The following is a 17,174-nucleotide window of genomic DNA, read 5'->3' as shown; positions in this document are numbered from 1 at the left end:
GGGCTGAAGGCCTTGAGATGCCAGGACCCGCTCTGGCAGGAGATGGCCTGTCCCAAGCCACACAGCTGCATTCTGGCCTTCACAGAAAATTATGTGATTGCCACTACATTGCACAGCAATTGACACGTCACCTGAATGATAACCACTGAATTGTAATGGAAAGGATTTATCTGACATCTCAGCTGATGGTGAGTGAGATACAGGGACAGTCTCCTTCCTTATCCAAAGAAGGAACACGTTGCTTTGCTAGGAAAACTATAGTGCGACTGTAAGACTGAAGGGCTGAATGAAACTGTCACACGTTTTTATTTTTAGAAAGTCTGAGAGTCCATTTTAAGGAAGTACAAAAAATGTGCAAGCTCTTTCTTTCACTTGCCACGTGCTATCCCTTGGGTACCCAAAAGTCTAAGAGCTCAGTTAGAGATTTGCACACAGAAAAGACTCAGACTCTGGGAGACTGGACAATGTACAGATAGAAATCTATTAGAGATCAGTCTTACCCAGACCTGGGAGCAACTGTGAAATGTGAGTGGACGATGCTTCTCACGTATGAAATGTGAAACGGGCAAAGAAGATGTGCCTGTGGGAGAGTGCTATGTTCTGGAAGGAGGGAAAAGCAGATATGAAAGGTAATGAGGCATGTAAAATGTAGTGCACCTAGGTAGAAGAGAGCAGGAGCTTATAACCAGTTTTACATCCTGGTGTCACAGCCAATGCCCGGCCACATAGGGAACGCTGTTATCATCCACTCCAGGAGGCTTTGCACTCACAAACAGACCCTTTGCTCACACCACCATGGACATCCTGGGCAGTGGACCAGGATAGGTAGAAACCAAGCATTAACCTCTGGCAGTGCTATGCATCTTAGAGCCTGGAGTAAGCACAGAGATGCTGCTTGCTTTGTCACTACAATGAAATGTCAGGCACTGAGGTAATGTCTGGGAACATGCCAGTGTGGTGCCTCCCACACTTGGCTCTGGTTAACCCCTCCAGGCAGAGCTGAATGGAAATATCAAGGTACCAAGTTATTGAGGTGGCTATGTGCAATCTGCCAGCTGAGTGCCTAGTCAGCACCAGGAGAAACCTAGAAGGGGAGGGGAGGTGGATCCAACATCTCTCCCTGCATCCCACAATTAGAGAGTATCCTCCAGGGCAGCTGAACGCACCTCAGCGATTGAAGTGCAGGGGCAGCCAGAGAGATGAAGCACAAAATTATGTCCATGAAGTAACAGTTTTCAGGTGCAGGTGCAAATCATGCAATTTATACTTACTCAGTTGTACAGACTGAATTAGTGCTCTGCAGTGGGTGGATCTTACACCCTTCTTATTGGGCAAAATGAATAGTCTCGAAATGGGTACTCTGAAAGGACAATCTGGGGTAGCTAGCTGGGGTAAATGGGAAATCAGTAGCCCTCCCATTATAGGAAAGACAACTTGCCACACGATTAAGCCTAAATACCCACTACAAACAGCCCCACCCCTGCCAAACTGTTAATAATGTGGTTTTGACGAAACTACTCAAAGACTTGTGAGTTAACTTCTCACACAGCTGACCAGAGAGTGTCTTATTTTGCACCATTTAAAACCCCAGTAGTAAGTAATCTTCAATATCATAGAATCATATAATAGTTTGGGATGGAAGGGACCTTTAAAGGTCATCTAGTCCAACCCCTCAATACACTATATATATGCTATCTATGTTATATAACTATCTCAAACTAAGTAACAAGGCTACTCAACATCACTTTGAAATTGGAAAATGCTTAGTGGGAAGAGAAATAAAAATGGTATGTGGTAGCGTTACACTGATTCAGTTACCGATGTGGAAACCACCCTTACTGAGCATCATGAATACAATGGCTGGTCACCAAAAGCTACCATTGTACTGCAGTGGATGTTACATCTGTGTTAACAATCATTGTATTTTTAGCTGTAGCAAGTTTGTTATTGATTTGTTATCTTAAAAGTCAAATAGTACATATGAATGAAATACTAATTCACCAAAGTATTATAAAGTGCCATATTTTCAACCAGACACATGCTCACTCTTAAGAGTTTTCAGGGAAAAGGACTGGTCAGTCACACAATGCATTAACGAATGAAGCTCACGGTGCAAAAATGGTTAACAATGCTTAAATGTTGTTCTGAGACAAGGGACTGATTGAGGGATCAGTGAGCTCCTGGAAAGGGAGAAGGGCCAGATAAGGGGCAGGCAAGGGCTGGGTGGGGGATCCATGATCATGAAGCTCAGGGAAGAGTGGAAATGTGACCTGCCATGGCTGTTGCAAAGGAAGAAAGCTGAACTTTGCTCTGTGTAACGGCCTCAGAGAGGGGTCTTGGGTCTTGATAAACACCTGGTCAAAGGCTAACGGACTTTGTCAAAGTTTGCCTTATTTTTAAAACTACATCTTCCAAAAAGTATGTTGTCAAGGTACATGGAAGGTCTCACCCACCAAGGAGGTATATTTCATCCAGAAGCATGCATTAGCACTGGACTTCCCTTAACCTGCCAGGAAATTAGTTGAAAATCCGTCTGCAAGGCAGTACAAAGCACCAATGCCCCAGGGACTGCCACGACCGTTATTTGGTGGCTACTCTGGTAAACTGAACCAGTCCTTCACTTTGTCCAACTCCACACCACAGATATTGTTAAAGTACGCAAAAGGTTTTTAAAGGGTTTTGATTTTGCAGTACTGATCCTGAACTGGCTACTGTGAATAAATGGGATTTTTAGTGATAAAATCAGTCATGGATTTCATATCTAAAATATCATCTTGCTGCAACAGAATAGGTGACCATAGACACAATGCACAACATGACTGTCAGACACTTCATGAACATGTCAACATTTATCTTTGAAATTTATTTTACTTTATGTATAGTAAAAGATATAGAATCAGCATTGTGAATTAAATTTTAAAATTTCTGAATTGATAGGCAAAAAAACTTGACAGGAAAAAAAAGTTCTTAAGTTTATATGATATCCAATCTGATTTCCCTGCATGTTAAAATAAAACAACCTGCCATATTTCATCCTGTAGCTCCCAGAATATGATACCAAGGAATATGAATGACAAAGTATATTCTACAAGGACATCGTACTTTGATTTAAGGACCTCAGGTAACTGAGACTCAAGGTTGCTTCACATAGCTAAATATCTTTAAAAAATGTCAGCTTTCCACTGCTCTGAATATGTCTAGATCCAGCTGTAGTCTTCCTGTCTGGTTGTGACCTCTTCTGCCAGACTAATACTTTAATCTGTCTTTCACAATGGTGATTAAAATAACTGACAAATGGTGCACACAGAAAAACCAAACCAAACTAAAAACACATAACATTAGAAGAGAAAAGCAAACTAAATGCTTTAAGCACATGCCTTCAGCTAAAGTTTACTTCTAGAGAGGTGAATTCATCTTAGTTCCTAGGAGAAAAAGACAGAGATCGGCACTGTCCATTTTCTAAAGTGGCAAAAAAATCTCTTTTCTTCAGTGAATTGAAGATTTCCAAAGCATGTATTTTAGCACAAAGACAGAATTTTAATTGACTTCCACATGTTCCCTTTGAGAAGTCTGTTTAATTTTTTGTGCTCTCTTCTGACAAAGAGGTTCCAGAAGACAGGCTGGTTTTAAAAAATAGCACCTGCTAACAGTGCCACAAAGAGAATTACATGCTTACAGTGAATTAAGCTGTTGCAATCTAGACCACCCCTTTAGCTAGTACAGCTGAAAATACTGTCTTTTCCAACCACATACTACTGTCAGCTCTCAGTAATGTTCCTGTCAGTCAATGCAAATGTGATCTTCTTCAGTGCAGTGTCAGGCCAATCTGATGTTCAGGACAACCAGACCTGCCCGGTTTGACCTGGCACTGTTCCCAGCATGACCACTTCAGTGCATCCTAAGAAAATGTGCTGAGAGAAAAGGGGGAGGAAGGATCAGCTGGCAGCACTGCTGGTGCAGAAGGCCAACCCTTCCACCCTCAGCCTGTTCCGCTCTGCCCTGCTGCCACTCACCAGCAGTGCTGCCAGATGCCTTAACCCTGACAGAACAGTGTAACGGCATTATGTTTTTATACATGGTTAGCAGCTAACTGCAGTGTTGGATATTTTAAAAAAGAACTTTCACCATAAGGTGAATGTTAATCAATGCTGTGATGCTGAGCAACCTATTATGAATTAAAACCAACTTCTACACTGGACAAAGCACAAAGAACTGTAGTCTTTCCTGTTGCATTTAACTGAAAATGAAATTGTAAAAGTATCAGTATCTTTGTAATTCCAAGAGTATAAAAATCATTATTAGCTGCTTGTTACTATTAAAAAGAATTTTCAAAGAACAGTGCAGAGAAAGTAATAAAGAAACTAACACAAACAAACTGTGCTTGTAGATTAACAGATTGAAATATGAAATTGGAACAGATGCAACAGATTGAAATCCTGTTAAGAGAGCAATGTGAAACTAGCAGATACTTCAGGTTACCTGAGTGAATACAGTTAAGATCACTAGGCCTCTCCATGATGCTTGAAGACTGCTAGTAATGCAATAAAACTACAATTTAGACCAACATTTGTAAGTAAAAACAAGTGTAAAGTGTTCTACCCTCTCTTAAGAAGCAATGCGAGTCCTAGACTGCCTGATCTCTGACATTTCAGTTCTTTGCTCAAAATTTCCATGGGTGTCCAAGCATGCAGGACTGAGGCCAACCTGCACTGGAGCCCCGATGCTTTGAGCAGGCTGCCTCTGTGAAACTGTTGCCCCCACCACTCTTTGCTCCGTTCATCCACATGTGGGTGGAAGGATGGAAGGACCCTTGTGTAGAGCCTTGGGATGGGAACATAACCATGTCATCCTGCAGTACGGCGTTGCCACTGCCAGCAACAGGCCATAAGCTTTGCACTGAGTGTGCAGGGCCTCAGGGCTGAGGTTTGTCACGCCTGGTCCAGCTGAACTTTTCTTGACCTGCCCATGGCTTTGTGTTATTTGGTTTACGCTGTGACAGCAGCTTCTCAAACTGATCAGGTGTCTATTGCTAATTTGTTTTGCTTTTCTATCCTTGTATGTTACAACTACTGTTTCTACAGCTAGCAGGAACAAGGTGCCATTTGGTGTAGGATGAGGTATTTACAGTTAACACAATGATGCAGCACAGAGGAACTCATACATCATACACTGTCAGTGCCCTTGAGAAGTGGAGACGAAGTGGTGGAGAGGACTACAGGCATGGGGTGGTTAGAGACAAGCACTGGGACCCCACTGCTATAAACAATTCACCTACCGTCAGTTAAAACAACATAGACCTGGACCCGGATAAAACTGGGTGTAAAGATTTAAAAAAAAAAAAAAAAGCAGAACAAATGCATGGTATCAAGGATTTGTAAATGCATATAGTAAATTGTGATGCAATGTGCAGCTGCAAAGCAGTGAAGGAAGAGCAAAGTGTGGTAGCAAACATACAAAAATGATGCTCAAATGGACATGAGAGGGAGGAAGAAGAAACAGTGGACACTACTCAGGTTGGTGCTCCTAGCAGCACTGAAGTGTTCCAGGCAGAGATGCAGATGCTGCCACTGTGGGCTCTGCAGGGCAGCCAGGCTGATGAGGCTGGTGGAGGGGCAGAGTGGCTCATGGGGACAGCAGGCAGCTGGAACCCCGGCCTGACCATCCTGTCCCCTCTGGCCACATCCTGCCCTCAGAAATTGCAATGGACATGGACAACAAACTGCTCCAGTGTGGCAGAAGGGTGGACAGGGATGCCACCATACCTAGAGATTAGAAAGTAAGGATCTAGTGAAAATGTAAAGGGTAAGAATTCAAATGCAGAATTGCTGAAATTTTAAAAGGCATATGATGATGATACAAGCAAATGGCACAATGGTTAATGCAAGGAGATAACTTCTGTTGTTTATTTTCAAGTTTAACAGGGCCTATAAAAACAGCAGAATACGGTAGAAAGAGAAGAATATAATGTAACTGTAGAATAGTAGAACACAGTGCAAAAAATGCTGTTTTGGAAAGGTGGTTTCTGTAGACATTTGATGTTCATGCGAGTGCAGAGGTAACCAAATCACGGCAATTTTCTTCTAGGAAACAAAGTCCTCTGCTTCAGTTAGGCAAGAAAACGTGTGGGGCTTGTCAATAAGATCAATGTCAAACATCCCTTGGCCAACCCACCATCCACGCCACCACCACCCCAAGACAGGGCTGATCAGTCCCTGCATGCTCATGCACAGCCTCACTTTAACCCAGTTCCAGTTCCTAGGAGAAGGCCAGTAACACAAATAACAAAAGCATCCAGCTATCACTTCACTAAGGGCAGCTTTTACTGGAGCTCTGTCATTTACCTTTCCTCCTCTTCATTTTGCCATGATGCAAAAACAAGACAGTGTCCTAGACTGGACATATAAGAACAGAGCAAAAAGAAAAAAGTCTGTTAAATAAATACCCAAGTAAAGAAAACAGGTATCTTCTTGGGTAAAGAGGATAAAGGGCCTTGTCTGTGTTACCAGTGTCATTATGTGTGAACAGAACAGAGGGAGACAAGGCAGAGTGGTCACCCTGACAGACAGCAAGGATGGAGAGGTGCCTGTTTTCACCCTGCCTGGGAGCTGCTTGCCCTCCACTCCACACGCTCCCTAGAGACGTGCAGGCAGTTTGCTGGAGACAAAGAGGGACAAAGCTGCACACACTGACTGAAGCTCCTCTGACACTACCACTGAGAGGAGTGCAGGGGGAGTCCTACAGAGGAAGAATGAGTCATAGTGAGATGAACTATACAGAGTAACAACCCCAGCTGCAGAGACAGCCCATTACAGCAACAAAAAAAGCCCACCCAGTATATTAACAGTCATTGTGGGAATTTTGGAGTATGTGGGTTGGTGAGCAAATATGAAAAATAAGCACTTAGAATATGACAGCAAGCGTGTAAGCGTTCCATGGCGTGTTCCCTCATGACTAATGGTTGAAACTTACTAAACCTCTGAACTTTTTTTCAAATGGAAAATGAATGATCAGTTGGGCACTTCAGAGATTAATGTTTCTAAAGACAACAGTTTTTCAACTCTTTTCCACTTACATGAGGCACTTGCAAGATAGAAGGCATTTGACTGCGTTTTCTATGGCAAATGGAAATATCAGCAGCAACAAATATGTATTATCCACAACTAGGCATTTACATGATGTTTGTAACTCAATCGAGAACACTGATGGCAATAATTTGACTAATTTTTATGCAGGACTAAGTGTCATTTATGTAATCCAAAACATGTATCAGTGTGAGAATATTCTTTAGTTTTCAAAATTAAGAGATGCAATTGCTTATCAGAATGTGGCTCAACAGGACACCCATTTCACACAAATGCCACCAATGCTCCACTAAATAGAGAGCAACACTGTCCATAGATTGTTCTTTCTTTTTAGCTTGCCTTAGTTTAAAGAAATAGTTAATTTCTGGAAACATGAAGTCTAATCTGCTAATGTATCCCCTGAGCAACCGAAGAGCTCTGTCTTACTGGACACACAAATTACATACATTAACCAAACCAGACACCAGCTCCTGGTAGTGAAAGATTAACAATGTCCCCTTCCTCAGCTATTTGGAAATAAACTCCAAACTCACTTATTTTAGTAGAAGCAGAAAGAGTTTTCTTAAAGACTGTTGGTAAGGGAATAGCCTTTTCTTTTTTTTCATAAAAGCAAATTTCAGGTATCTGACAAGTAACACACCACTAGTACCAGAAACAAATTTCTACTTACCCAGACACATCAGCCTCTAGCTAAGAGTATGTTCTTCAGAACATCTGCTTCATATGCTAGAATTCTATTTGAAATATTTTTAACTCCACCTTATCTTCTTGCATTTTCATATTCACTCAGCTGTAGTTAACAGAGGAGGAGAGCCACAAAGTTGATCAGAGGGCCAGAGCACCTCTCCTACGAGGACAGGCTGAGGCAATTGGCATTGTTCAGTCTGGAGAAGAGAAGGCTCTGCGGAGACCTTATAACGGCCTTCCGGTACCCAAAGGGGGCCTGCACGAAAGCTGAGGAGGATCTTTTTGTAAAGGGCATGTGGCAATGGTTTTAAACTAAAGCAGGGCAGACTCAGATTAGACGTTAGGAAAATGTTCTTTACTATGAGGGTGGTGAGACACTGGAATAGGTTGCCCAGAGAAGCTGTGGATGCCTCATTCCTGGAAGTGTTCATGAATACTTCCCTGGAAGTATTCAAGACCAGGCTGGATGAGACTTTGAGCAACCTAGTCCAGTGGATGGTGTCCCCTGTCCTTAGATGATCTTTACAGTCCCTTCCAACTCAAGCCATTCTATAATTCTATGAACATACACCTCTAAAGACAAGGGCTGAACAATGACTACTGGATAAAGTACAGGGTAAGAAGCTCCATGAACACAGATATGAAAGCTTCAATCTCCATTTTCAGAACAGCACATAAAAGCACTATCAGAGACCCCATAACAAATCACACAGGGCAGCACAGAAGACATAGTGAAAATGTGCTGCCCCCAAACCATGAACTGCCAGGGTCACGACCCAGATCTATGAAGTCAGCTACATCTGTGAACATTTTGGGTATGTACCTGAATGCTGCATTCATAGCTATTATGCAGTTAGTATATATTCTATGTGGTCTTGAGCCTCTGCTATGTATGTACTTTTAGCTTTATCTATAAAACAGATTTAGCAGTACCTGGGAGGGGTGGACATATGCATTCAAAAATCACAGAACAAGTGGAAAGAGATGGAAGACAGTTTAATAGTAAAAGCTAAATACTTTTTACCGTGATTACAGCACTGACAATCGTAACTGCTGCTTCATTTGCAGTAGTAAAGGAGAACTGGAGAAAGCAGTAGGCTTCAAACATGTTTACCATATACCTAGTCTAATGCTTCCTTTACAGCATAAAAACCAGCCTTTTGCCTACCTGCATTTCTGCACAGGTACATAATGTTAATGACATAAAACTCAAGCCAAATCCAAAATGGTAGAATTCTTCATGTTTGATTCTAGACCATAAGAGACAGTCCTTAAGCAGTAGGTCAGCTGGATTCTTAGAAGGACTTCAGGGTTTAACTGTTGAGTAAACTGCAGGAGGAAAAAGAAACTACTAGACTTCATGTCATTCAGTCTTTTCTGTCATAAAAACCTTGCAGGGTTACGCAAAGACATTTCATCTTTTTTTGTAGTCTGACATCAACTGTTTCCTTGTTTCTCACTCACAGTGGATATGAATACTTCTTGGATGATCTCCTTATCCAAGTTCCTGCCTGTGAAGAGAAATAAATTAGCTAACTATATTTTACAGTGCATTACAAAAAAAAAAAGCATGCAAGTAGCAACCCACCAGTCTTCTCCGCAAAGAAAATGTTTATTATGCCAACAAGTAAAAATAGCAGTATAAAAATTAGCTGCAGGTAACAAGGTAACTTTACATTTTACAGACAACAACAAACTTCAAGCAGTACAAGTAATGGAGAGGAGGAAACAATGTTTTTTTCTTCATCATAGAAACATTTTCCAAAGTAGAGAGTAACACGTAGGAAACAGAAATGCATAACCTAAGCATTAAATGCTTTTCAGAAACAAAACAGATTTTATACATTTTAATGGTTATAATTACCTTCTTTATAGTTAATGAAATTTGATCACACTTTCAATCCATTCCCATCACCATATTTATAATTATGAATTTTAAAAATAACACTGAATATGCCCATATAATTTACAAATACTTAGTATTCTATTTTACTGTCACTAAAAGGGATAACGTAGGGGCTCTCAGCTGGAATAGAAAAACACAAGTCTTGATGGATAAACCTTTGACAGAAGGTTATGCTCAACACAGTCACTGTCATTATTTTGGCCAGCTTAGGCCAGTTGCTTTTCATTGTATAAGTCACAGGACATCCTGTTGAAATAACATTTTTTTTTAAGTCAAATGAGGAGACGTAATTTCCTCCTACCTATTAGGACGAGCCTATTTGTTCGGTTTTCATCCTCTTCCCAGGCTACTGCAGTCTCTTCCAGATCATAGAGCTCATGGACACCTTGAACTATCACCTGATGAGATTTCCCTTGAATAGATACCAGTCCCTTATCAGAAAAATAACTGTTAGGATACATAAACAAATCTTTAAAACCAAAATATATAAGAGGGGAAAAAACTTTTTAACTAGGCCAAACAGAGAAAAATATTTCTTGCAACTCCAGATCAGCTATTCAAAATAACCATGTAGTCTGATAGATTCTACTTGTAACATCCATTCTCACATCTCCTTATTTTGTTAAAGACTAATAATTACACTTTGCCATACTCTGCCTTCTGTTTTTCATTTGGTCAGTGTCTAACATGTTTGAGCAAAATAAAGTGTCATCAGCTACCATACTATGCCATCAAGAACATATATATGGTGTGTGAAGTGAGTCTATGGAAGACTGATTGCCAGCAGAAATTAGGGCAAATTACCAGAAATGCTTTATTTCAGATTATTGTTTTCTTCTATTTGTCAGGAAGGGGAAGACAATGATAATTCTTGTTTTGCAAGAGCAAGAATACAACTTTTCTTCCAATGAAAGTAATGATGTCACTAGCCATGACGCACAAGCATTCTCAGAAAACAAACCACAGCATATTTTGCTGTATTTCTTACAGCCTACCATATGACAGACTTGATTCTCATTTTTTAATTATTTATTTGGTTGCTTGGTATAAGGAAAGGGAAAACATCTGAATTGTTACCTGTATTTCTCTTAAAACCACGCAACTGAGAAACAAATAAAGTGCCCATGAAGGTGAATACTTACGGGCTGCATCTTTAAAACTACATACTGATAATAGTGTAAAAAGTTGTAAGTGTAGACCATAACTAGTATTGCACTGCTAAATGATGCCAAATTAAATTTCTGCATATTATGCCAACAAATACAATTACCAATAGCAATCTATAGTATCCAATCCCTAGACAAGGAGACATTTGTGTGAGCTGGATGGAAGTCTTCAAAGCAATGGAGGTGTAAAACGAAAAAGTGATTTAACTATGTCCTGATTATTAACTCTACCACTGATGTTTGGGACTGCACATCTTCCCTCTCCGTTTGAAACAAGTAGGATCAATATTGACTTCTGTGCCAGCTACCTCCTTTCGAGTTGCTCCACTATGCAGCAGACAACCAACTGCCTATACAAGGAACAATGACAAACTGCTATTCTCCTTTTGCCTGGTCTGCTACAGTGATGTAACACCTTTGATAGGTCAGTAACGGACAGCACACTGCAGGTTTTTTGGCATAAAAGAGAAAGAGCACAAAGCAAAAGCTGGTGATCTCTAACTCACCTTCAGTCTTATGACATCCATGGTGTGTCCAGTCTTATCTTTCACATTCTTCTCCCACAGAAGATTCTATGAAAAGGAAAAATGTTTACATGAAGAGAATGGCATAGGATGATTTTCTATAAAAAGCCACAATGATTTTTAGTTTACAGTGATGTATTACTTACCTGAATAAAGAGATGCAAGTTTTCTTCTTTTATATTTCCTGGAACTTCAAATGTTACTGTAATTATACCCTGCAAATGGAAAACCCCTTATTATTATCAAACTGAATAAGCATTTCATTAGATTAATTTCAAAATTAGTTCTTTATAACTTGGCCTCATAAAAAAGCAAATATATACCCATGTCAAATCAACAAAAATCTCCATTTCTGTTCTGCTCTGATTTGCTATGTTATGCAATACTTTTTAATTCTGTTTGAGTGTGTATTTAAGGGGCATATGCAATACTTAGAATAGTTTCATGCCATCAGCTTCTGCTGTGTAATTCTTTGCTGTAGCTGGTATTTGTTCTCAAAGAAAGTCTTGTAAGCCAGTAAGCTCAATTTTTCAAGTATGTCTAAGAACGCGATTTTCTTGGCATACTGATCTTTATCACAACTTCTGATCTACACAATTCTATCAGACAAAAATTAAACATATTTTTTCACCTATCTGTAGACGACTGTTATGAAAAGCTTTTTATAAATAGACACTGTAGAAACATATTCCAAAAATAAAAATTCCAGAAGTGATGTTTTACTCCAAAGCAGCCATCAGCTGACTGCTCAGAACCAATTGTTATCAAAACAGAGACGAAAATAGACATGTAGTTTAGGCCTGAATTTTGCAGTCACATTACTAATCTACATCAAAGGGTGGGGTCTACAATGGAAATCAGTAAATGCAATCTCTTATGATGCTAACCTCCATCATCCAATTGGCAGAAGATGGAGGTTAAATAGAATAATTTTCAACATGTATGTTCTGACTGCAACATTAACCCCTGCGGTCTAACTCCTAGTGGCAAGTAATGAAATATGTACTAGCTGTACATTCAGTTTCTGATGATATTAAGAGTGGAGTCTATAACCAATGTGTTCGTATAGCTCTTTATGTATATGTAAGCTTACAAAACTGAGGTAGCAGCGAGTTACAGTGCTGGTGGATGTGGGAGGAGGCCACTGGCTGCCCCGTGTGTCTCACCACCTGTTCCAGCCAGCTCTGAAACTGTATCATAAAAAAAGAAAAAAAAATCCCACACATCTTCAGGCAGAGAAACATACGGCAACCTGCTAGGAGAGACAGACACCTCCAGAAACTTCAGACTGAAGACTCTTAGAAGGAGGCATGTCAACCTGTTCCAAAGGGGTTAGGCACATGCACTCCTCAGAGACTGCAGCTTGTTGACCCACAAAGCAGGGGCACTCCACAGGTACTAAGAGCCGTGCATGAAACACAGGTTAGGAACCCTAAGGAACAGAGCAATGACGAGGAAGCAAAAATCACCACACAACCTCCCCCACCCCATCCCCAACTTCCTATGCCGTACGTAGTCTTGCTGAGAGAACGTGGACAGACTAAGTATAACCCACTGAAAAAATCTGGGGGAAAAAGCTGGGGGAGAGAGAAGGGGAGGTGTTCACGTAAGTATTTTTGCAATTGTTTTGCATTTCTTTTTTTCAGTACTCACATCAGCAATTATAAGGTTTTGTGGTGTGGTGATAAATTCAGCAATTCCCTGACTTAGACTGTTCTTCTTTTGAAAAGGGTTTAAGCAAAAAAAAGATACTGTGATCATAAAATTTGGAAAATGAGTAAAAACAACCAAAAAAAATCCCCAAAAGAAAAGGGAGACTTTTTTACTACTTTATCTGTACGTCATGGATAAGACAAATGCTTAAAAGTAGAAATTCACATAGGACTCTTTAAATCCTGTATGGATTATGGATGAGACCTTTTTTCCTTAAATTCATCTTTGAAATTTGATATGCCGTTGACAAAATATTTGCTCAAATTAAATCCACAAAGGCAGAAATACTATTTGCATTTGAACACGGGGAGAGAACACAGTTCAACACAGGGAGAAAAAAGAAACACATTGGGTTGAGTATTAGAGCAGTGGGAGAATGTATTTTGGAGCTTTATTTGACATACTAGAAATAACATCAACAGAATTGTTTCTTTGTTTTTAGCATAGATGTGCTTATAGGATTGATACCTAGTTTATGGGGCAGAATCGACTTCATTGTTACTAGGTAAACTGTTACTATTTTTTGTGAAAACAATGGTAAGCACTCAGAAGAAATCTACACATGCTTAACTAAAGTCAAGTTTTACTACAGCTTTAAAGAATGCAAAGAATAACAACTCCCTGATACCTACCATACACAGACATCACTGGAAAAGAAAACCTACAGGATTAAAGACGGGCTAAAAGTGATGTGACTGACTGGAGCAGTGGAAGCCTATAAGCTATTTTTGAAAGTAAGACTTACTGCATCCATTTAGGATCTATCTACACATTCCTATATGTATTCTATGTAATCTTCCAAAGATCTTAAAACACATTACTCCCTAACTGAAACCTTCCAAAGAGGTAACATGATTAGCATGCAATGCTTGCAATTACTCTGAACAACCCCGCTGTTACAGAAAGAAGCACAATTTTTGGCAATTACCTTATCTAAATGTGCATGTGTTGTCTTTACATGCTCAAGCTTTTTCCGCAAACTGAAAATAAGTAAAGTTAAATGTTGCATTTTAGTAGTATAGGCAAAATGTCATTATTTCAATAAATCAAAATAAATCAAATCTTCAGTATTGTAGAGCAAAACTAAAACATCAAAGATAAACTATTATACTCAGAATAAGCTTCAACTGTTAATTCATTTTTCATCCCAGAAGAGATGCTTCATTATATTGGTTAGAGCTACTTAATGATTTGTGTTAGAACGTTAGGGTTTTTATAAAATATAAACACAATTAGATTACAGTAAAGATCTACAGTGTATTTGGCATTTTAAGTATTTATACTTCAAGTACAACAGCCTTGATATTCCTTTGTGCAGGAACAAAAGACAAACTACATCATTAAAGCAAGAAAAGAAAAAATAGGATTTGTCAATTTATTAACTTTATTTTTTTGAAAAAGCTTCACAAGAATGACTTGAAAAGCAAAAAGAAGAAAATGCATCAAGGTATTGTTTGTGGTAACAACATCTCTAACACTAAGCGAAACACTGTATACCAGCTTCCATTTCAACTCTGCTTTACAATTTATTTGTCCTGTGCAGAACTGGTCCCCTCTACTTCATAAAGAAACTTGGGAACTCCTTTCGTAAAGTAAGATTCAGGGTCTTACTGTATCATTTTGTCTGACAAAAAATTTTACTGCCAACTTCAGGTTATACACCCACATTTGTCTTTAACCAAAACAGTGCAAAACTTCTTTCAAATACTGTTTCTATACCAGAGAACATTCCCTGTCTTAGATCCAACATGCAGAAAAAAAGAATACCACAGCAAAAGTCATCACGATGACAGTTCTATGCTACTTCATACAAATAAAAATCTCTTCTCCTACTTTGATGGCTGTAAATTTTAAGAAGCCTTTTAGTAGTGGGCAAGAAGGTACTGGCTGCTATCGAACATTTCACATTCCTACTTCTCACACCTTCTTTGCGTTGCTGTTGTCTTCTCATACTGCATTCCACAGATTCTACAACTCTTGATGTGCTTCCTGTCACTTCAGTACATGTATAGACTTAAGGTTCTATCAGTGCACTAACAATCACAGAATCATAGAATCGTAGAATGGCCTAGGCTGGAAGGGACCTTAGAGATCATCGAGTCCAACCTCCCTGTTTTGGCCAGGGACGCCACCTCGACTAACAATGACCAGATCTCTCAGTCGGCTATCCTGCAGAAATCCTTACTGTAGTAAAAATTTGATTAGTGGTACTGCTGTGCATTTGTGCTCAAATGGTGCTGGATGCAAACAGTTTTTCTGCTATAGATGATAGGACAGAAGCCAGTGGGTAAGCAATTTTGCTGTACAGAGCTCAAACAAAACCACAAGGAATGGAACTTTATTTGAGCAGTCTATTATCTTCACAGTGCTTTTAGAATTTGATGTTAAATGCTGCAATTTTAGAGTGGTTCCTCTGTTTTAACACCAAATACTGAGAACCTCTAAAGGAACTATGAGTGAGACAAGACAGAAGACTAAACATAGGAAAGCAAGAAATACTTTGTCGGCTCCTTAAGGATTTTCTCAGATTTGCAGAGCACAGTACTTCTCAGTAAACCCTGCAGAATGCCACCTAACATCACAGCCAATGAGATCTAGCTGTGAACTGCCATTACAAAGAATGATCCTTTTCTGGTTCACATCTTCCTACTGCTTTCTCCCTGCTGTGTGGCTCCAGGATAAGTCAGTTTAGAAAGGTGATTGATTTCATGTGTCTATTTCATGCATTTATTTATAAAATCGACATTATTCCTAATAAAAGACATGAAAGTATCACCATACCTTCCTCCAGATAAACTGTCAAAAGCATGCAGGTCCAAAACATTGGAGAGATCAACTCTAAGTAGAGGGAAGAAAGAAAGTTTTGTCTTTTTGCTATATTTAAATATTGTGTATGCCTAAATAATAATTTTTTTAATGGCTCACTGAAGCTCCTTTTTGTTTTCCTGTCTATCACACTAACACCATCAATCCTTATCAGTCCTATCTTTGGATGCTGGTAGTTGGTATTGCCTCCTACAAGGAAACACAGTGTTGATTTACACAGTAACATGTAAGCACAGAAATATTTTTTTTAAAAATACTAAAATACATGGCATTTCCAAGAAAGATGATAAAATCCTTCCTACTGGATGCCTAAATATTAACCAATTTTCCCTGAACGGGAAAAGCAGCGCTGAAATTCTTCCCAGCAATTATTCTGCACCCTTAATACAGATCCTCTCATCACACAAATCCCTGGAATATATGTAGCTCATACACTGACACACTGTTAGCAAAATGAACAGAAATACATTATGAGGCAAGTGCTACTATGAAGAATTTCAACTCTAACATCTCAAACAGACAAACAAAAATGTCATATGGAACAGACAGCACTGATCACATTTACTTCTAAGAACAGCTACCTAAAAAAAATTTCCTGAGAAACTTTTTTTATAAAAGCAGTGAAGACTATGGGTTTCACTGCTAACAGCAACTGATAGCTTTTTATCTAACTGATAACTCTTCTCTACACTTCTCAATCACATCTGACAATAACTTTAAAAAGCTAAGTATACTTTATTATGGCTTAATATTTTCCCTTCAAAAATTAATTAAAACTGGAACTGTATTATAGGAATATTTATCACAACATAGTCAAATAATTGACGTAATAGCAGACAACAAATCAGTACTAGCAGTTTGGAAGATACACTGCTCTCCTAGTGTCCATGGGAATACCATATCCATTTAATTCCTTGTTAAAGAAGAAATCCAAGTCAGAATTTCAATAGAAAGTAGCAAAAACAATGCAATTACTCTTCCTTCTTATGAACTTTCTAGCACTGCTTTAAAAATCATTTTGTAGTAACAACTTATTTGCAGCAGCCATCGTGAGAAAAAATCTTTAGGCTGACACAAAAGAACGAAACATTACAGACCATCAGTGATTAGCTCAGAGACAACTTGGCCAATAAAGCCTGATAGTAATAAGCTCTGTAAACTAAGCTACATCTTACTAGTGAATCAGACACTGAAGTGTACAATGTGAACAATAACAAAGAAAAATATAAAAGAAAAATGCATTTCTACTTCTTTAAAAAAAATCCTTTAT

At 39.1% G+C, this 17,174-nt stretch overlaps 1 protein-coding gene across 1 annotated transcript; it reads right to left on the bottom strand.

Annotated features, from left to right (window-relative positions):
- Nucleotides 1–9,206: 9,206 nt before the first annotated feature.
- Nucleotides 9,207–15,945, bottom strand: LOC104277606 (putative COBW domain-containing protein 7; the record flags this gene model as incomplete). The annotated part of the gene is made up of 6 exons (XM_009874291.1): nucleotides 9,207–9,280; nucleotides 9,977–10,106; nucleotides 11,348–11,413; nucleotides 11,512–11,580; nucleotides 14,007–14,058; nucleotides 15,860–15,945. Coding segments are annotated over 6 exons (477 nt in total), but the record flags the coding sequence as incomplete, so codon positions are not given.
- Nucleotides 15,946–17,174: the final 1,229 nt, after the last annotated feature.

Source organism: Apaloderma vittatum, unplaced genomic scaffold, assembly GCF_000703405.1.
Source record: "Apaloderma vittatum isolate BGI_N311 unplaced genomic scaffold, ASM70340v1 scaffold9858, whole genome shotgun sequence".
NCBI lineage: Eukaryota > Metazoa > Chordata > Aves > Trogoniformes > Trogonidae > Apaloderma > Apaloderma vittatum.
Note: the sequence above shows the minus strand (reverse complement) of the source record. Positions and strands in the feature narration are given on the sequence as shown.